This window comes from Protopterus annectens, chromosome 15.part0 (genome assembly GCF_019279795.1).
Source record: "Protopterus annectens isolate FY-2018-M chromosome 15.part0, PAN1.0, whole genome shotgun sequence".
In the NCBI taxonomy this organism is placed as follows: domain Eukaryota; kingdom Metazoa; phylum Chordata; order Ceratodontiformes; family Protopteridae; genus Protopterus; species Protopterus annectens.
Genome location: NC_056749.1, coordinates 264,421,625 through 264,443,016, shown reverse-complemented (window position 1 = coordinate 264,443,016; position 21,392 = coordinate 264,421,625). Strand labels below are relative to the sequence as shown.

Here is a 21,392-nt window from a genome sequence, read left to right as displayed (position 1 = left end):
GATACACCTTCCTGATTGTATTAAATTATATTCCTTGTGCAATACAGTACAGTTGTTAGCGGGCGTTTTAAATTTATTGTTTTGAACATTTTTCCAGTAAAGAATGAAACAAAATGCATGCACCAATAATGATAAAACTGTCCAATTCATTAACATTTTTCCAGTAAACAATTAAACAAAATGCATGCACCAATAATGACAAAACTGCCCAATTCAGAACATTTCCATCATAAAAGACTACTCAAACTTCTACAGTCCACCAGTATCAGTAAATATGCACAATCTCTGAAGAAGTAAAAGTCATCTAAATAATTCCACATTAAAGAAATATGTAACTAATGAAGAGGTTGCTGCTAGCAAACAACTTTATATTTCATTGTTTCATTTACAAATAAAGTACATGTTGCCCTTGAGGAATAAATTGCCTATGTTGCATTAAAAAAATGATAAGCTAGTAATATTGCAATAGGGAATGAATGGCAAACTGATAACAGGTTCATAGTTACTTGGTATTTTGCCAAAAGGAACTGCAGCATCCATCAGCTTTACAACACAGTACAGTATCAGCAATGCATCTATCTACTATGGGAGTAGAACCCATAGCCTTCTGCATCAAACGGAAGTACGCTACCTGTTGTGCTATTAACAATGCAAGCAGACACAGCATAAGCAGCACTAAACTTTTGTTCCCCTGCAGCTCTCAGCTTCTTGTAAAATCTACTTGATACTCGGCTGTATCTCTGAACTTTGCAGCACAAGAAATCTGGAAAAAGCCAAAATATATTGGTGGGGGCAAAAGCTCAAAAACAAGGGACACATTTTAAACATTGCTTGTCTAATGTTGGAAAGTTGCTAGAAAAAAATGCTTTGTTATCTCCATACATTTCACTGCCAAGTATTGAACCCAGGACCCTGTGCAAAACAGTCAGAGCAACATACCACTGTGCCAAATCATTTGTTTTGTGAAACAGAGGGAAGACTGAAACTTAAATGACTACCATTTAGTGAATTCAGTTCTCAACATAGCTGTCAACCTCTTAGCACAAAACACCTGAACAAAGCCAATAATGGGGGAATACACCCCCAAAATAGGGACAAATTTCAAATACCCATGTTATAAAAGAAAATTGCTAGAATAAAAGATTTTGTGTTACCATGTACTTTCTGAAGAATATGAAGTCTGAAATTCAAATGCCTGTTATTTTTATTTATTTAATATTTGTTAACCAGGAAAGTCTGACTTGGAGCAAAAGCCAATTTTCAGCAGAGGCCTAGGGAGAAACACTCCAGACATATGTCTTTTTAAGACTGGGAGAACATGCAGACTCCACACAGAAGGCACCCCAGCCAAGAATCAAACCAGAGAACCTGTAGATGTTCTTCGTGTTTCACTGTTGCAGTCATCACATTTGGGTTATCTGATTGCAGTAGCCCTCAGTCGGCCTGATTATCAAAGTCTTGGGTCCTGCGTCAGTTGCTCTCTCATCTGCCGTGACGTCAAGTAGTCAGGGGTATAAAATATGCAGCCACCGCCAATATATCAGTCTTTCTTGCTGTGTGGTGCCCGAAGCAGAAGCAGTTCGCAAGTGCCGGTCGGCCGACTCCTGAAAATTTCGTTTTCGAGTTTCAGAACTGAAGTCTTCAACTAAAGCTAAGTACTGCGTTGGGGAAACTTTTTCTTGCTCTAATCCGATGTCAGTAAAAGTCAATAATTGTATTTCTTGTAGAAAGCAAATACCTCACAACGATTTTAATTTGGACTGTATTCCTTGCCTTGGCCCTGACCACGATGTACCTTGCTGTCGGTTTTGTGCCTTATTTAAGCAAAGAACTATTCATCATCGGTATATTTAAGCTTCTAAATATTTTGTTACTCGGTTTAATTATCCAGATATGTCTTCGGTAAGCCATCCAACTACCAACATTCCGAAAAAACGCAAAGATAAAGACAGAGACAGACCGCTTAGGTCCAAAGCTGCCGACGACACTTCTCCTAAGCCAGTCGCCAGTTTGTCAGTACTCAGTGAGGCACCTTCGCAGCCCCTGATACCTGTTACTTCAGATTCGCAGGCCTCCACTGAGACCCATTCGGAGTCCGGTATGCCGCGAGATGCTTTAACTGTGGCACCTGCGGATGTCTCTACCTTGGATGGTTCCGGAGCCGCTGTGCAGGTCCCGGCTTCTGAGGGTGTAGTCAGGCCTGCTGACTTGCATATTAAACCAACGCCATCTTCTTCTTCAAGACCTAAAACTCGAACCATGCCTAGACCGCATGGTAAGGCCTCTATGCCTAAAAAACAAATGATAAGAATGGCTGAAGACCTTATTACTTTAATCAGGGGAAGCCAACCTTCCCCCTCCAGGAGACCTAGGACTGAATTTGCTTTTGATACTTCTGCCCAGGATTCTGAAATTTCTGTTTCTTCTGATGGCCAGGATTTACCCTTATCTACCTATGAGGATTCTGATGCAGAGGACTCTATTCCCTCTGCTTCCCCCCAGAGGATTTCTCTTTTGGTGAAACCCTGCATACTCTTAGGGAGCACTTTTGCTGGGAAAGCCGGGATTACTCTGATTCTAAAGAGAGTCTTAGGGACACAGGCCTTTAGCTATCCCTCCTGTACTAGACATTGTTGATTATGCCTTTTCGGAATCTAGCTTGGCCCCTGACTCTCTACCTCCTGCTCCCAGAAAACCTGATAGATATTACAGGGTTCCTGATTCTCACAAGTTACTTTTTAAAAATTCTACAGCGGATCCTGAGACCATTTCACAGGGACCCAAGGGCATTAAGGCTACTACTGCCAAAAATCCTACCCCCTCTGATAGAGACTCCAGTGCACTGGATAGATGGGGTAAGAAGGTATACACTTCTGCAGCTTTGGCCCTTAGGGCCTTAAACTGCCAGTTTCATATGTTAAAGTATCAGCAGCATATTATTGGATTGCTTAAGCAGAAAATAATGTTGATTCCTGACTGTGCTGAAAATAAGGATTTACAGGATTTAATGCATTCTGCTGAACAGGTTGGAAAGCATACTTTGCAGTGTGGTTTTGATTCACTAGAGGCATCTTGCAAAGCTGCTGTCACTGGGTCTGTACTTAGAAGACATGCTTGGCTTAAGGAGCAGTCTTTGCCAGATCATGTTAAAGCTAAACTGCTGGATGATCCCTTAAATCAGGACCTCCTGTTTGGCAACAAAGCAGAAGAAGTTCTTAAAAAGATGGAGGAAAAAACTAAATCTATGCAAACTGTGAAAGATTTCTTACAAGTACAACCTCCAAGATTTAGTAGGCATTAGCCCTCTAAGAACTGGTCTTTTCTTGCCTCTTCCAGGCCTTCCCAGTCCAAACCCAGAACTAGCAGAACACCCAGGCTTCAGTCCCAGGGTATGCACAGGACTAAGCAGTGGGGGGGGCTCCCACTTCCAAATCAGGTAGTAGTAAGACTCCCCCTATGGTAAACTGTCTCAATGACTTAACTTTAAAACTTCCAAGCACTTCTCAACTGACTGCTCCTTTAGGGGGGAAAGATTGCTCTGCAGGCAAAAAAACTGGGAATTCATTACCCAGGACAAATGGGTTTTAAATATAGTTTCCCAGGGATACAGACTTCACTTCCACAAGTTACCAACCCCATACAGTTGGCCAGATCTACCCCCAAATCAGTGGGCAGAGGCTCAAAAGCAAGTACTCCCTCTTTTAAGAATAAAGGCTATTCAAATTGTACCAGAAGAGGAAAAGGGACAAGGTATCTACTCAAGACTTTTCCTGGTACCCAGAAAAGACAATTCATGGCATCCCATCCTTGACCTTTCCATCTTAAACACCTTTTTGGTGATTCCAAAATTCAAGATGCTAACTCTTCACCAGTTACTTCCTATGCTAGTCAAAGATGCCTGGTTGGCAACACTGGATTTAAAGGAGGCCTACCTGCACATCCCAATCAGGGAATCTTGCAGAAGATACCTACGCTTCAAAGCAGGCTACACGCACTGTCAGTTCTCTGCACTGCCCTTTGGCTTATCTACTGCGCCCAGGGTATTCACAAAGTGCTTAGCTCCAGTCATTGCATTTTACAGGCAAATAAATATTCAAATATACCCATACCTGGACAGTTGTCTAATTCAGACAGAAAGCCAGGACATACTTTTGAATCATCTGGCATTTGTACAGAACGTGCTAACTTGTCTGGGGTACACCATAAACGAAATAAAATCTCATCTGGTACCCTGTCAACAAATTATGTTCCTGGGAGCAAGCTTGAACACAACTTCCCAGATGGCTTTCCTCACGCCAGAGAAATAAAATCATTTGACAACTTACTTCAAACTAATGGTCATAAAAACCATGCTATCTGCAAGGAAAATACTGCAAGCCTTGGGGTTCATGGCCTCCTGCATTCTACTAATTCCATATGAGGAAACTACAATGGTGTCTAAAAAGCCTATGGTGTCAACATTCTCAGGATCTGGAAGCAATGATTCCTGTCATACCTTGCCTACGGTTAGAGTTCCTTTGTTGGGCAGAGGCCTGCCACCAAAACAAGGGACTACCATTCACTCCACCCCCTGCCACCCAAACTCTAACAACAGACGCATCAGGCTATGCATGCGGGGGCTCACCTGGCAGGGAAGTGCATTCAGGGCAAATGGAACCCAAGTCAAATGCACCTGTATATCAATCAAAAAGAAATGTTAGCTATACAGAATGCTCTGACAGCCTTCAAGGACCACATTCTTCCAGGACAATTAATGGTAAAGACGGACAGCACCACTGTTATGTGGTACATAAACAAGCAGGGGGGTACCCATTCTTACCCCCTATGCAGACTAGCCATGATTCTGTGGGACACAGCCTTGAGCTACCAAGTGCATCTACAGGCACATTTCCTGTCAGGAAAACTAAATACACTAGCAGAAGAACTAAGCAGAAATCTCATGGACCAACACGAGTGGAAACTGGAACCAAAGACTTTCAACATGTTGATAAGCAAATGGGGGAGCCCAGATATAGACCTGTTTGCCTCCCCCCAGAACTACCAATTGGACAAATTCTGCACAAGGACTCCCCACAAACAAGCTTGGAAAGTGGATGCTCTGTCTTTCTGTTGGAAAAAATCTATCAGTTTATGCCTTTCCTCCTCTGCCTGTCCTCTCCGAAGTACTACTAAAGATCAAACAGGCAATACTGATCACACCAGACTGGCCACACCAACACTGGTACCCCCTCTTGCGCAGTTTGTCACTGCTGGCTCCATGGCATCTGCCTCAGACCCTTACCCTGCTGTCCCAGCAGGAGAGCCAGATTCTGCACCCTCAGCTTCAAACCCTGAACCTGGCAGCCTGGCTGTGTTGGATGTCATTTTGGAGGCAAGGAGGCCTAGTACTAGAAAATCTTATGCTGAAAAATGGAAATAATTCTGTGCCTGGAACCATACTCAAGGGATTGGCACAGCAGTGCCCAATTTACCTCAGATTCTTCAATACTTAACTGTGATGCTTCACAAGGGCCTTTCTTTTTCCTCCATCAGAATTCACGCCTCAGCCATTTCAGCTCATTACAATACAGAACCACCCCTCTTCTCTCATCCACTGCTCAAGCAGTTCCTCAGAGGGGCCAAAAACTTAAGACCACTCAGGAGAGCCCCAATTCCAGCCTGGGGCCTTAACTTTGTATTGGAAAAACTCACTCTTCCTCCTTTTGAGCCAGCTGCAAGTGCAGAGTTAAAATTCCTTTCTTGGAAAACAATCTTCCTTTTAGCAATCACTTCAGCAAGAAGGTTATCTGAATTACAGGCCCTTATGGCAGTGGAGCCTTTCATCATCTTTCATGCAGACAGGGTGTCCCTCAGGACCAATCCCTCCATCATACCCAAGGTGGTATCCAGTGTGGCTCTTAATCAGACCATTCATTTGTCAACCTTCTTTTCTAATCCACAGAACAAAGGGGGAAGGATACTGCACTCCTTAGATGTGCACAGACAAATTAGTTTTTACTTGGACATGACTAAACCTCAAAGGAAATCTGAACAACTGCTGGTGGCATTTGCTGCAGGGGCAGAGGAGAAGGATATTCCAAAGCAAACCATTTCTAAATGGATAGGCCATTGCATTCATTTCTGCTATAAGCACCATGGAAAACCTATCCCACAGGGGATTAGACCCCATTCAACCAGGGCTGCATCTACCTCTACAGCCTTTCTCAGAGGTGTCCCTACCAGGGACATCCTAGAAGCTGCTACCTGGAGTTCTGTACATACTTTCACCAAGCAATTACCATATAAAAATTTTCTGTCAATCCAGAGCTGGCTTTGCCACTGCAGTCTTGCAGGGCCTTTTAGCTGGCCCTAATGCTATCTAAATTCCTCCTCCCATCCTTAGCTTTGGGAATCTACCCAAGTGTGATAACTGCAACAGTGAAACACGAAGAACATAGTACAGTTGTGTACACTTTCCATAAATGTAGATGTTTGAGTGTGTTCTCTGTTGCAATACTGGTTACCCTCCCTCCAGCCCCCTGACTTCTTTTGGCTATACCTCTACTCTCCTTTACTATGCTTAAAAGCTTTTTGGTGTATTTGCTTTGTTACTGGAGGAATAATCTTGTGTGTGTGTGTGTGTGTGTGTGTATGTATATATATATATATATATATATATATATATATATATATATATATATATATATATATATATATATATATATATATATATATATATATATATATATATATATACACACATATATATATATATATATATATATATATTTAATTGCTTCCCATTAGGGGGGCACATGACGTCTGGGGCAAGAAAAACTGATGTAATGGCGTTGGCTGCATGCTTTATATTCCTGACTACCTGACGTCATGGAAGATGAGGCAGCAACCGATGCAAGACCCAAGACTTTGATAATCAGGCCGACTGAGGACTACTGCAAGCAGATAACCCAAATGTGATGACTGCAACAATGAATACACTCAAACATCTACATTTATGGTATGGTACACAACTGTACTTTGTCAGGCAACAGTGCTACCACTGCACCACTACACTACTGACGGTGTAAGGTAACAAAAATACAGAAACCACAGATTTTATGAGGAACAGAACAAATATGAGGCAAAAATCTGCAAATTTTTTACAAATGGTGGTGGGTAGGGAATTCAGGCCCTTGCCACCTACAACCAAGGTATAGGGTACAAGCCTGAGGTATTCTCTACCCACCACCATGTGTTCTCTAGCCACCAGTATACAGCAACTGGGGCATTTCACACACACACACCCCGTTGCTTGCAATAATACACGTTCATAGGTCCAGGGCCTTCCGTTGCTGTATAGCTCCATATATCCACTCGCTAAGCTTCCCGATCCTTTGTTGACGTCCTTCCTTCCTGCGAGAGCAGGCCAGCCTGCTGAAGTTGCAGTCCGATCCCTTTCCAGTCTATGCAGTTGTAACTAACTGCATAGACTTCTGGAATGCTGACTGCTGTGTTTCTATTCCAGACTGCTGCTGAATCAGTCCAGAGCTTTGCGCATGCTCCGGACTGGTTCAGCAGCAGTCTGGATGTTGGAAATGCCGCTAGTGCGCATGCGCAAAGGTCCACGATTTTTGTTCTTCTTTTATTTAGTTTTTTTTCTTCTTTCTTTGGTCTTTCTTCTACAGCTGGGGGGGGAGGGCTGCAGTCCAGTAGCATGGGCCGCCTCTGACCAATTATATCCTTGAATTTCTGAGTTCCTTATTTTCTTTGCCAGTAGTTCTAAATATAATGCAGATAATAAAGGTGAAAGAGGACACCCCTGCCTGGTTCTTCTGCTCAAGCAGAAATTATCAGAGAGGACCCCACCCACTGTAATTTGTGCCTCTGATCCCTCATATAACCTCCTAATAAACCTTATAATTTTTTTCAGGAAATGCAAATGTGTCCATTACCCTGCTCATAAAGTCTCAGCTTACTGTCACATGATTTCTCTGCATCAAGACCCACCAACAATAATAGTATTTTCTTACATTTTGATTTCCTCTGGATCATTAGTGTTCTGTTAATGTTGTCAAATGTTTGCCTCCCCCCCCACAAAACCACATTGAGTCATATCTGTCAGTTTTGGCATTACATTTGCCATTCTTTTAGCCATTGTAGACATGAGCACTTTATAATCATGGTATAGTATTGAAATGGGCCTGTATGAAGCTAGATCTGATGGATCTTTACCCTTTTTAGGTATTAAAGTTATCACTGCTTTCTTCCAGGACGCTGGTACTTCTCCTCTTAAAATATAGTTAAACAAAGCCTTCCACGTCTTCAGCAATTTTTATTCCTCCTAGTTTCCAAACGTCCACAGAATGCCATCTTTTTTGGGGACATTCCTGTAGATTGGTTATACATCACAATTTTTATCTCATCTCTTTCTACCTTAACCATTAGTAACCGAGCATCATCAATCTCTAACCTTGGCATATTTAATTCTTCCATAAACATTTCCATTTGTATCTTTTCTTGATTGTCATATTTCTCTGCTTTATAGAGACTCCCATAGAATTTCCAAAATATTTCTAATATCTCTACAGGATCTCTTGTTACCTTCCTTGTTTTAGGCTCCCTAGGTTTGGCGATGGCCCTTTTTGCATTCTGTTGCCTGAGTCATCATGCTAAAAGTTTTTGTGCTCTAGTGTTGTTATCAAAAAACAGTTGCTTAACAATAATCTTTCTAAACTTGTGCATATTATCAAGGTAATTCCTCATTTTCTGTCTACCATTCTGCAGTTGATTCTATTCTTGTTCTGAGATTCCTCCTATTCTGCAGTGCTTTAACATTTGTCAGTCCCTCTATGTAATTTTTGTTACTTCTTAACTATACCTCCCTTTCTTTAATTTCCACCCAGTTTTTAAATTCCACTTTAATTTTATCCCACTCCCTAGCAGTATTTTCAGAAGAAATTTCGGTCATCTCTAACAGCTCCTGAATAATCTCTACTACCCATTTCTTAAATTCCTCATTTCGGGTCTATATCATGTGGTTGAAAGGTAATAATAGTGAATGACCACAACTTCAAAAAGACCAGAACTCAAAGTTGTTATTGTGGGGTCGCACTACAGTGTAGATAGGGGTATTTGCCCTTTCCTCACTGTAGTCTGATCTCAGAATTGGTATATATATTTAGCTGGGTTGTGGGGAGGGGGCGCAGGCCCCCACAATTGCAACTTCAAGTTCTGGTGTTTTCAAAGTTGTGGTCGTTTCCTATTATTAGCTTTTGACCACATGATATAGACCCTTTTTCAACAGATAGGCACCAATTTCTCATTTTTATTTCATTACCCTTTGCTTTTATTTTAGCTTTTATGGGTGCATAATCTGAAATAATTATTGATTGAGTGTCAAGATGTTCAATTAAATGCACATATTCCTGTGAAATGTAAATTCTGTGTAATGTAGCCTCTTTTTTATAGCTTGAGGGATAATATGTAAATTCACTCCAAACTCCTATTGCTGAATTCACATCTTCCATGCCAGATATTTTCAAAAATCTACCTTCCTTTGTTATAGTTTTCCTTCTAGGCCCCCAGACACATCTTCACTGCTGCATATCAAATTCCAGTCCCCACCTATAAGTAATATTCCTTGCTGAAAACTGATTATTTCTCCCAGAATTTTCTTAAGCTCCATTATAGCAGTTTTAGGTGGAATGTAAATATGTGCCAGTACAATCTTCCTCCCTTGCCAGTAGCCCTTAGCACTACAAATCTGCCATTATTATCTTTTTTATATTCTATCACCATTGGAGCTCCTCTTGCAGTTAATATAAGTACTCCTCTTTTCCTTTGTCCAGGTATTCTGCTGAGTAACCATCCTGAAAGATTTCCTTTATCAAATTCACATGTTCATTTCTAAGTGCGTCTCCTGTAACATAGCTATTTGCACTCTATATTTTTAATATAGTTCACTACTCTTTCATTTTTGTATTTATCAGTGAGGCCATTTACATTTAAGGACATTATATAAAGCATCATTGTTTAGAAAGTTATTTTCCTGCCTTTTATATAATACACCTTTTTTGTTAAATATCTAGTTTTTTTTTTTTTTACTTGAATACACTGTTTGGCAGGTTGAACTTTTATACAGTTGCTTCTTGTTATATTCATTTGAGCCTGTGTCACGTCTTATTAAACTTTTTGTTTTATTGAAAGCCCTCAAACAGAAAACCCACACCCCCAATACCCCTAAAACATATTAACTTGATACCACCACACAAAGCTATGTACACCTTCTAATATTGAAATTTTACCCTCCTACTAGGAACAAAAGTCCCAAACTGACAGCTATACTCATAGACTTGAGTTAGCCTAAAAGAAAGGTTATCCATGCTAAAAAGCATGGTGCAGCTGCCCTTCTACTAAGTGCTGATTGGTTTTGTCTCATTTTTATAGCTCTCCCAGTTGGGAAAACCCCCAAATACTTTCAGAGAACATTAACTACCTTTGCTAAAGCCCCTGAATGCTTTCAGAGATATTATTTACCTTGGAAAAGCCCCTGAATGCTTTCAGAGACATTATCTACCTTGGGAAAACCCCTGAATGCCTTTAGAGAACATTATCTCCTAGTCAGTTTTTCTTTTTTTTTCCCTCAGCCAGTCACTCTCCACCAGACTGTATCCAGTTTTTCTTTATCAGATTGTCTCCATACAGACATGAGAACCAGGCAGCCAGTTTCTCTTTATCAGATCGTTTCCATGGAAACATGAAGGCCAGCTGCAAAACTGTTACTGAACATACATGTATTTTTAGAATAAAATCCTCATAATATTCAGTGTTCTTTTTCATTTACTTGTTCTCACATAAAAATTGTTACTAAATCAATCTAAGATAGTTTATCCAGTCATTCCCCCATGCAAGAATGAGAAAAACACATCAATCTCTCTTTTTATCATGCTTTTTCAACCAGTTTTTTTTTTTTTTACATTGCAGTGCCTATGTTTCTTAAACCTGAACAATAAGAAAGGGAGAAAAAGGATGAATGGAAAGGAAAAAAAAGCACCTTTTTACACTCTCCAGTATACTTAAAAGTAACTGAAAAATTGTACTTTGTAGCATGTAAAGAAAACCACATGCCTCAAAATTAGTACTATTTAATGGAAAAAAATCTTTACATGCAGTTAATTTTCTCCCTCCTATTCCCCTACCCAAAGCACATTTCTGAACATTAATGACGTGAAGTAGGGCATATGCTTTAGAGTCCACTACAAGTCCAACAAATTATGAAAATGTCCAATATTTCCAGATTTTCTTGTTCTATTTCTCAAATATAATTATTGTATTATAATACCACATTTTTGCTGGTTTTATTACTGTTCATCTCCAAAAATCGGTCTCTGCTTCATTTCCAGTGTACTCTTGGTTCTTCTAGTCAACTCTTGTGCTCCCTTCCTTCTGTCCAATATTGTCTTTATTACTGGAAGAACAAGAAGCAGAATCTCCTTCTGTTTCACAGCTTACTTTTTGTTGGACAAACTTTTGTATTTCCTGCTTAGCATGTACTTCATCAAAAAATGATTTTATCCCTCCAGGGAAGAATACCATGAAGACAGCTGGGTATAGAGTCTGAATTTCACACCAGCATCTTGACATTCATTGAATAGTGTAATACATTTGCTCCCCTTCTTTTTGGTGTACGAGTAATCATTCTCCACAAACACTCTGCTATTTCCCACATTTATTACTTTGTTCTTCTGCCACAGTTTTGTCTGAATCATTTTCTTCTGCTGGTAGGATTGCATCTTTATTATTGCAGGTCTAGGTTGCTTTCTTATAACCAGGTTTGGAGTGTACACACACTGTGTCCTTTCAACTAACAACTCCTGCTGTGGAATAACAGTTCAGTTGCTTATTTGTGCTTTCATAAAATTAATGCAGTCTGTTCCTTCCAGCTTCTCTGGTATTGCTGAAAATCTCAAGATTTTCTCCTCTCAATTCTATTATTTTTGAAACATCTTCTCCTGAGCAGTCTCATATTCAGCCAGCATTTTCTTCATTTCATCCTCTGATTTTTGCAGCTTTACCATCTCATCTGAGTATCTGTTTAAAGCTTCTTCCATTTTTTTCAGTCTTTTATTTGTGTTGATATACTCCATCAGTGTTTTGTTTATTTTAAGCAGGTCTGTGTGCAGTTATCTTGTATCTTTCTGTAGGTTACTGAAATTCATGTCTGGAGGTTACGTTGTTTTTTGCTGAACAGCTGCAGAACTTTCCCCAGTCAGTGTTTCTTCCTCACGTTTTGTTGCTGATTTTTTTCCAGGTCTTCTGTATTTCTTTATTCCTGGCATGCAGGCAGTGCACTTACTAGCCAGTTATTGAAATTTTCACATAAAAACAAATCTGCTGGCCTTTTATGCTCAGTTTCTGTTTTCACACTGGGAGAGCTAGAAATAAGCTGTAAATGTGCAGCCATCTTGGAAGTCCGTATAGCTTGTAATTTGAATTCCCTTCATCTCAGTTTGACATCTGGAGAGGATCCTCCTTTGCACAGGATTATGTATAAGAGGAGAAGCTGCCAGTAGACTGGGAAAGTATTAAGTGCTGGGATGTTCATCTCCTGCCAGCCTAAGTCCTTTTGGTTGGTGAAGATGGAGTTATCCATTCAAATCTAATGTTATGGTACGTGTGTAACTTTTGTTACTTTGAAGTACTACAGTAATTAGTGTTGTGCACTTCTTCATTATTAAAATTGCATAGATGAATTGGTTTCGTGCAGTCACATGTCTGGTTACTAGGCATGCAATCCAGAAAACTGTTGAGGAACCCTATCCCAATTTCCTGTTTGCCCCAGAGCAATGCCAGTGATACAGTTTACACTTTTCATAGTGCCATGTTAAATCTCCTATTGCTGATACTATAAAGTGAAACTTGTTCTGACTTGCCGTTGTTCACCATTAGTATGGTTGCTGCTCTTACTTGCACATGTAATACCACAGAGAATGCTTCAGTACATAATAAATATTGTGCCATAGTACCATGTTTTGCAGAGTAGTTTATTGAAAGTTGCTGTAATTTAAATTTCCATATAATTATGTAGTAGATATTGCTTTAACATCCTCTAAGGCTGTTTAAGTTAAGATTGTAGCTGAAATACCATTATAGTGCTCATTGATTTGGCAGTGGACTGTATGGTACAATGTGTGCAAGAAAATGCCGTTCTGTAGGGTTACTTTCAAGGGGCAGTTGTTGGGTAAATATTCTGTTTCCCATTCATAAAACCTAGTTGCACTTGAATATGGACAGCGATGACCTTTTTATGTGAATGGGGAGTCTGCACCAGAGCAGCAATATCCTCTTGATAGATATGCATGGCCCACCAAACTTTTCTGTTGAAGAAAAAGGTTTAGATCCTAGACGGAGTATCCCTGATGCCATTTGCTCATGTGCAATAAATCCATCAGAACTGGGTCAGAGGATGTCTTGAATGTCAGACACAGGTCACCTCTTATTAGTCTGTAGAATACCAAGAATAATGACAGTTATACCACATGTTACCCTTTGGCTTAAAGGACACTTGGTGAACCCATGGCACTGGTGTCACAGGCAGTAACCCAATCACTGCACTGATGCCTTACCTTTGCTTACCAATTCTTAGTTGATGAGACACTGTGATATCACTTAACATAGAGTCATGGAGTCATTAGTGGAGGAGGATTATAACTAACCATGTTTTTCCTGCCCTCATGGTATTGTGAACCAATGGAATGTAAACATTTGTTTTATTTTGCAGCCTCCTGATTATTATGACAGCAATACCTGTCTTAGTGCATCACGTGACACATCTCTTTATCTTGATGAGAGCAATATGTCCAGTATGCCTACACCTTCAGCCACATCTGACAAAAGATTATTGCAGGTGAGCTTGTATTCATTTATATGCTTTAGAATGTCACTGCATTAGCATTCTTTCTTCTTTTTCACTGAAATAAAGTGAAGGGGAAAAAAATATCATTAATGAAGACAGTGTAGGATTTTTTGTCGTTGTCTCATAAACATTGTCATATTTCTAGAACACTGTTTCAAGATGGATATTAGCATTTTTGAAGTTTTGGTCTAGCACTTGGCATCTGTTTTTTAATGGATGTAATGAACAGGAAAATAATCCCACCTGCTGCCACCAAGTTTTGGCAGATAAGGTCTGTAGTCTCATTATCTACACCACTGCTTCCAATTATAGTTGATGGTATGGACTTTAAATCTGCAGCTCTGGCATCAATTAACATATAAATGCACAGTGCTTCTTCAGGGAATAGCCAACATTTGCCACACGCATGTAAGGGTGTACTATATAGCTACAAATCAAGAGTTTTAATTATTAGAGCCAGCCCCATGGTACAGAGAGAGATAGCCCTTATTGCACTCCACATAACCTGTGTGCAAGGGGCAACATAGGACCTGGAAGGATTGGAATAGGGGATGGGAGTAAGTGTCTGATACTGGCTCACCTTTCCATATGGTGTGGGCAGCAGCCTTGGCTTGTGTTAAGTGTTACGAACCAAGAAGGCTTTGTGTTACAAGATGTACCACTTGGTCAGAAGGTTGCACCTGAATGGAAGCATGCACGGACCTGACAAAGACACAAGTTGTGTAGCTTGCAAGGCTGCCATGGGGTGGGAGGGAGGTTAGGTCACACTCCCCAGTATCAGTATTATGTTGCACCACTCTCCCTGATCATCTCACCAGACCCAGAATTGGATCCAGGGTGAATCTGATGGAGGCTAAGGTAGGCACAGTGAATGAGGCGAGAAGCTTGTGGCAGCTGATAGTCAGCTAAAGAGTGGTGGCAAAAAGAAAAAGTTGTTAAAGGCCTCCAGAATTTCACCCAACTGAACCCAGTGCTTTCCGGTGTAGTCTTACCAACATTAATTGAAATTTGAATATAATTATTTTGCTTGAGCATCTTAATTATGCACGCTAAATATTTTTCAGTAAAGTGAATACTTTCTTCCCTTAAAGTAAGTCATCAATTAAATGTTTGTATGGTTGCAGTAGTCTGAGTAGTGTCTCTTCAAAAATCAAAAGCCAGCAGTTCTGGTGTACATATCCTTAGGCTAATAAAAAAATCACCAGCAACAGCATTAAATTAAAGAAACCTTTTACTTTAAAATAAAGTTAACATTAGATTTTGTATTCAAGCAGCTTTAAATTTGTTTAAAGAGAATATTTATGTATTTATTTATTTGACATTTGTTTACCGGGAAAGTCCGACTGGGTATGAGCCCATTTTCAGCAGAGGCCCGGGGAGAAAAGCTCCACAGTACACATTAAACAGAATTAGAAAATTGAACAACGGTTACAAATATTAATACAGTAATAAAATAGTGCAATATGTGAAATACAATAAAAGAAAAATAAGCAAAATATAAAGGCAAGCAGTAAAGTTGACCATACATTATATACAAGGTAGAAGAGAGTACCTAATGTGCTTGTTACATAATGATCCATGAAAAATATGTAACAGAATAAGTAATATGTCGTAAAAGCCATATACTTTTTCTGGCAGGAGAACTGGATAGTACATTTCAGTTAAATTCTGGAATAGTTAAAGGTTAGTGTAAGAATATAAAGAAAGGACATTAGAATGTTAAGGAATTAAAGAGAGGTAAGGCTAGAAAATAGGTAAAGCAGGAAGGGAAGTAGGATATATCTAGAGAAAGTCTATTAAGAGTTTGGAAGAAGGGAATAGAAAAGAGTATTAAGATGGCAAGGATCACGGGCAGATCCATTTATTGGTTAGATGTTCTTTTACTCTAGACTTGAAGGAGTAGTAGTGGAGTACAAGTCCGATTGCTTTGCTATTCCATGATTTGACAGTACAGTGAAAATATAGACTAACCCCATTAGATCTTTGAGGTTTGTAAATAGATAGTAGATACTTGTGACGGGAGCGTAGGTCATGAGATGGAATATAGTATATATTGTGCAGTGACGTAGTTTGCGAAAATGAGGAATACAAAATAAAAGTGTTTAAGCAGGCAAATGGTAAGGAAGAATCCTAACTGAAAAAGTATTTGGGCCTGTCTCAATCAGCAGCTGAAGATATGTACTGAATTTGTAATTATCGTTGACTCTGAAGCTGAAAAAGCAGTTGCATATTTTCTAGAGGGAACTAGACTCCAGTTTGATCCCGTTCCAGAAATGCAGTCTACCTGCCAGTCCAGCAGCCATAGCATTGTCACTTGGCAGTGGCTGTGTTTATCTGCTTAAATGAGTTCATGACAAGTTCTTCCTGTTTGGTTTTAATTTGAATAATGCTTTTATTGTTTTCAAAATATCATAATTGTGAGTGCAAGGAAGAGTTAAGTAGTGTATTGTCCAAGTAATGATTTTTTTAACTGAAGGTACTGTAGATGTGTGCACATTTGTGAAGTTAGTTTCAAGTTCTAAAAGTTTTACTGCATTTCCACTAAAAGCATTTGCATACTCAAAACTATTCAGATTTTTATCATTCTATACCTGTTTTACCTTTGAGACGTTGCAAGATTCACAGCAGCCACAGGAAAAATGTATTTGTTTTAATTTAACTCAACTTCACTGTTGCAGGAGTATCCTACTTATTCTGGATTCTGATGTGGATGATTCCACACTCCACAGCTTCTCCTCCTGAGGATTTCTCATTTTCAGAGACTCATCACCCATGAGGGCACTTTAAATGGGAAGGCCAGGATTATTCTGATTCCAGGAAAAGGCTTAGGAATTCTTGTTTTTTTTTTCCCAGCACCCCCCTTAGCTCCTCCTCTCCCTGTGTTGAATTGCAGAGGCTTCCTGTCCCACTGATAAAGAGGCAAGGGCTTTGGATAGGTGGGGAAAAGAAGTGTATACTTCTTCCACTCTAGCCATGAGAGCATTGAATTGTCATGCACATGCTAAAAAAAAATCAGAATTCATCACAATTGAAATCTAAGGCTTTGGTGGATGCTTTGAGGGAAGGTATTGAGGTAAAGAGTTGGATTGTTGTCTGAGTGTGTAAGAACAAGTGGGTGTAAGCTCTTTTTGATGCTGGATATCATTCACCACGGTTACAGATTTTATTTTCCATACAATGCCCCCTTCAAGGCATGCCAGACGCTCCTCCTCCACAAAGAAAAGAGGCTCACAAGCAGTCTCTCAGTTACTCCAGATAGGGGCCATTCAGCCAGTCCCTCATCAGAAAAGGCCTAGGATTTTATTCTCATCGTTCCTAAGTACCAAAGAAGGGAACACGGTGGAGATTTTTTTGATTTATTTCTCTCCTCAACTTTTTCCTGGACATTCCCAAGTTCAAGATGTTGACGTTACAACAGCTTCTGGGCTTGTGCTCATGGATGCACTATCGACAAATCCCTTAATCCCCCAAGCTTCATGTGCCTATACGGCTAAGTTGCAGGGAAGTCTTCGTTATGAGGCTGGAAATTCGAAAATTTCAATTCTTCTATCATTTGGCCATTCATTTATCTACTGCGCCTAGAGAAGTTCAAAGGTTCTGGCTCCAGTGATAGCAGGCTTCAAGCTCAGGGAATTCAAATCTATCCTTACTTGGACTGCCGCCTGATGGCTCAAGAAAAAGAAGAAGACCTTCTTCATCTGAACATGTACATGCAGTGCTAAGATGCCTAGGGTGCTCTGGTATTCCACGAAAAAATAAGTCCAGTCTCCTCTCAAGAAGACATGTGCTGCAGAGTGAGAATACAGCAGGCCAGCCCAGATGGCTAACCCCCGACAAACAAAAGAAATCATCACTTTACTTCCATCACCTCTCTCATTCATCAGTGACTGCAAGGACAGTCTGACAGTCCTTAGTTCATGGTATCTTATTCTCATCATTCTTCCAATGAGCTCTGGTGCTGAGGAATGCCAAACTGCATATCAAATATGGTCTCTCAAAATGTATGGACACAGGACTGCACTGTCATTACAATAATTTGGGAACTCCAGACATAGATCTGTTCTCGCTTCCACTAAAACCACCAGCTGCCAGTATTGCACAAAGGGGTTTCACACAGCACAGAAAGTGGATGCTCTGTCTTCTTCTTTGGGCCTCTTCTTCCAAAGGTACTATTAAAGGTCAGGACAACACAGGGCAAGGATGATTTTTGATAGCTCCAGATTGGCCTCGGCAACACTACCCACTACTACGGAGTACGGAGTCTGGTAAGGAAGGCTCTCCGTGGCCTGATTCCTCATCTATTATCTCAGAAGGATGGTCATCTCTGCTCAATGTCAAGCTTCACTCTTCATCTAACAATCTGGCATCTTCTGTAAGTTGACACACAACTCCTCAGGTCTCTTAAATGTGATTATCATCATGGCAAGGAGATTCCAGCTGGATTAGGGCCTCATCCACTAGGGCTATGGTTCAGTGCATACTTTCTCTAAGCATTATCACCTTCCTATCTACTCTAAGTCCTAGGGCTGGTTTTTGCCACAGCTGTTTTGCAAGGCATGTTGTCTGCTCCTTTTCTTTATTGATTTCCAGCCTCCCTCTCCTCCCCTTCTGCTTTGGGATAGGATGTAGGTGAGGTTACATGCTAAATTTTTGTATATATTCTGTTATATATGTACATATTTTTGGTGCAGGTATTTTGGGCCTTGTCTTTTAGGGTCTTCTGACAGAAAAGATAGGACTGCAGCAATGGGATCCTCGAACATCTACATTTATGGTAGGTACAAAACTGTACTTTCTTCCCCTTCATTTGATTTAATGAAGCTTTCTTGAGAGATTCTCAAGAAGTAAAGCTCAAGTTAAAAAAGTACATCACAGCTTACATTTGCCTAATTTTTGTTTTGGAAAAACTCTGCATTTTTGCCATGTCTTTGCTTTTATAGATAAACCTGCCATTTTGATTATCTGTTAGATCCATGAGATTACATGGGTGTTTTACCGGTCGGGTACACCCTGTCTTTAACTCTTGCCAGTTCAGCTCGCAAGTTGTTCAGTACTGTCTGACATATTTTGCAGTTTCTAGCCAATAGAAGTTTGGCATAAACCCATTTTTTGCTCTTCATGCATATATGGCCAGAAAACTAAATTGTACGGACTGTGGCTACAGGTGCCTGTAAGTAAGCTCTTGAGATTACCAACTGATGCACCATTTTTTTCCTCAAGCCCTGTTTAGCAGTCTGTGTTATATACAGCAGCTTCTTTTTCCAGTGTACAGGCTTTCTGTGAGGATGAGGAACCCTGTTGTCTACCTCCCTCAGGTCAGGTAAGGAGGGATTTGGAGATCTGTGCCTGTCTCATCTCTGTGATTTTTCCTAGTTCCCCTTCCAAAAGAAATCTAGTATTTTCTGATATCTATTTTTCTCACATTTAAAAGTCCCTTCCAGATGTAGTTCCACACCTTCTGTTAGCTGCAGCTTATGATCAGGCTTTCTTCTACTACCCATCTCTTTCCCTGATGCATTACTGTCCAGACACTGTTGTTATGATTTTACATTAGGAGGACTGGGATTATTCATCTTGTATCAGTAGGTGTTTACCTGGTCTTTCTGAGGTGAGGAGCACACAAAAGGTCTCTTAAGTGTAGTAGTTTTATTGGCCAGAAGGCTTAGTAGTCAGTTTTCTGTATTTCCAGTGCTGGTATAAATTTGACATATTTACACAAAGCTCTGTATGTCAGTGCCCTGTACAGACACAAACATCTGGAAACATTGTTTATTTTCATTATACTGTAAAAGTTTACTGTGCTATTTATTGTTTTTTATGCACTTCTTTAAAGTTGCATTTTCAAACTGCTGTAATAGCTGCTGTTCTGCACTGAAATACATTGTACCCAGTGATGTCCTTACATTCGCTGTTGCAGTATTCCTAACATATGAGATTCCCTGCCATGGATAGCCCAACGTTGGCCCGTATACCAAAGCCTACTGTTGCTTTAAGGTATGCCAAACGTCACATGTATGCTGCTTTGCATAGTGTAGGGCATAAAGGTGATGTCTGAACATACCATCCTTAGAACTTCTTTGCCGTCTGTCCGAATGCATCTCCAGATCATTGGTCTGAAAGCCTATGTTGTTTTTGCTAATTTGAGCGCATCTTTCATTTTCCGCTTTCAACACCTACATCTTCTTGCTGTTACCAAGCCATTGCAGATAAGTACCCCATTGGGATTTTTGTTTTTTTCTTAGCTTTTGTTGCTGCTTCAGGGGGTTGATGTTATCCAGGAAAGGTAGACGCCAGTGCGGGAGACAGATTCCTCATAAACACTGCCACAATAAGTGTCTTTTTTGCCTAAAAGCTTCTGACAACCATACGATTTGTTTGATTTGTCAGGCTTCCTTACCTAAAACCCTTCTGAGTAGGCTTTCTTCCCCTTCTTTGTATCATGAGAACCAATGCCTTAAGCTTCTCGCTGGAGATACAATGGAAGGGACTTCCTGCCCCAAAGGTCAGCTGTTAGGGAAGAGGAATGTTAAAAAGTTTAGACTGGAATCCTCATCTGTCCAGCCTCCGCCAGGCATTTCTTCCATAAGAACCCAGAGGCTCACGAAGCTTTGTTGTCAGATTCCTCTGCTGCGACCGGATTGGAGGCTGGCGAGGATCCAGATTGCAGCACATCCATTGAGGATTTGCCATCAGACGTTTTGGACATTGAGGGGGAACCACAGTTGATTATTTCTGAGGGGCCTAGGGGTGTTTGCAGGGTTTAGTTAGGGAAGAAGTTGTTGCTACAGTTACTGAATGCCGTCCTGGGTCAGAGCCTTCTAAATTTTGTATGTTGGACGTTCCTTTAAAGAAGAAACAAAGAAACTAAACCTGTTTCTCCTGCTCCTAAGGATCCACAGAGTGAGTGGCAGACCTTTACTCAGGGTTTGTTTAATGCTTCAATGTCATTAAAACCTCCTCAGTGGATTTCTTTTCCAGGCTCCCTTGATCCTCTACTCTCCTTAAAAGGCCCAGGGAACAGGACTCCTCTGAGGCGTAGTCAGATTCTGATGAGGAATCCCTTGCTTACTCTTCCCAAATTCCTTCTTCTTTTGATTATGGCTCAAAGGAATCTAATAGTCTTGATACTCCATTTGAAGAAATTTCATTTGGGGACACAATCACCAGGATGATGGATTTTTTTTTTAAATGGGATTGTCCTCATGTCTCTGAAATCCATAAGAAGTACTATGACTTGTTGCATATGGTATTTCCATAACCTTCTGCTGTTCTCCTGTTTTGGTGGCTTTGTTGGATGCTTTTTCCAATGTCTGTAAAGCTCTTGATTCTTTGCCCCCTGCTCCCAAGAAGCCTGATAGGTTTTATATGGTGCCTGAGGATTGTAACTTTTTGTACAGATGTCCTGCTGCTGATCCCTCACTGGTGGCTGTAGCTTCTGACAAGCCTCAACAGCTTCCTTCACCCAAGTCTCTGCCTTCTGATAAGGACAGCAGGGCCA

General features: G+C 40.4%; 1 protein-coding gene across 1 annotated transcript in view; it reads left to right on the top strand.

Annotated features, from left to right (window-relative positions):
• The window catches only part of TAF1 (TATA-box binding protein associated factor 1), a 2,792,652-nt gene that overhangs the window by 2,413,776 nt on the left and 357,484 nt on the right, over positions 1-21,392 (top strand). Inside the window, exon 37 of the mRNA XM_044057257.1 lies at positions 13,760-13,885. Coding sequence (XP_043913192.1) covers positions 13,760-13,885 — 126 coding nt within the window. The remainder of the gene's footprint in view (positions 1-13,759; positions 13,886-21,392) is intronic.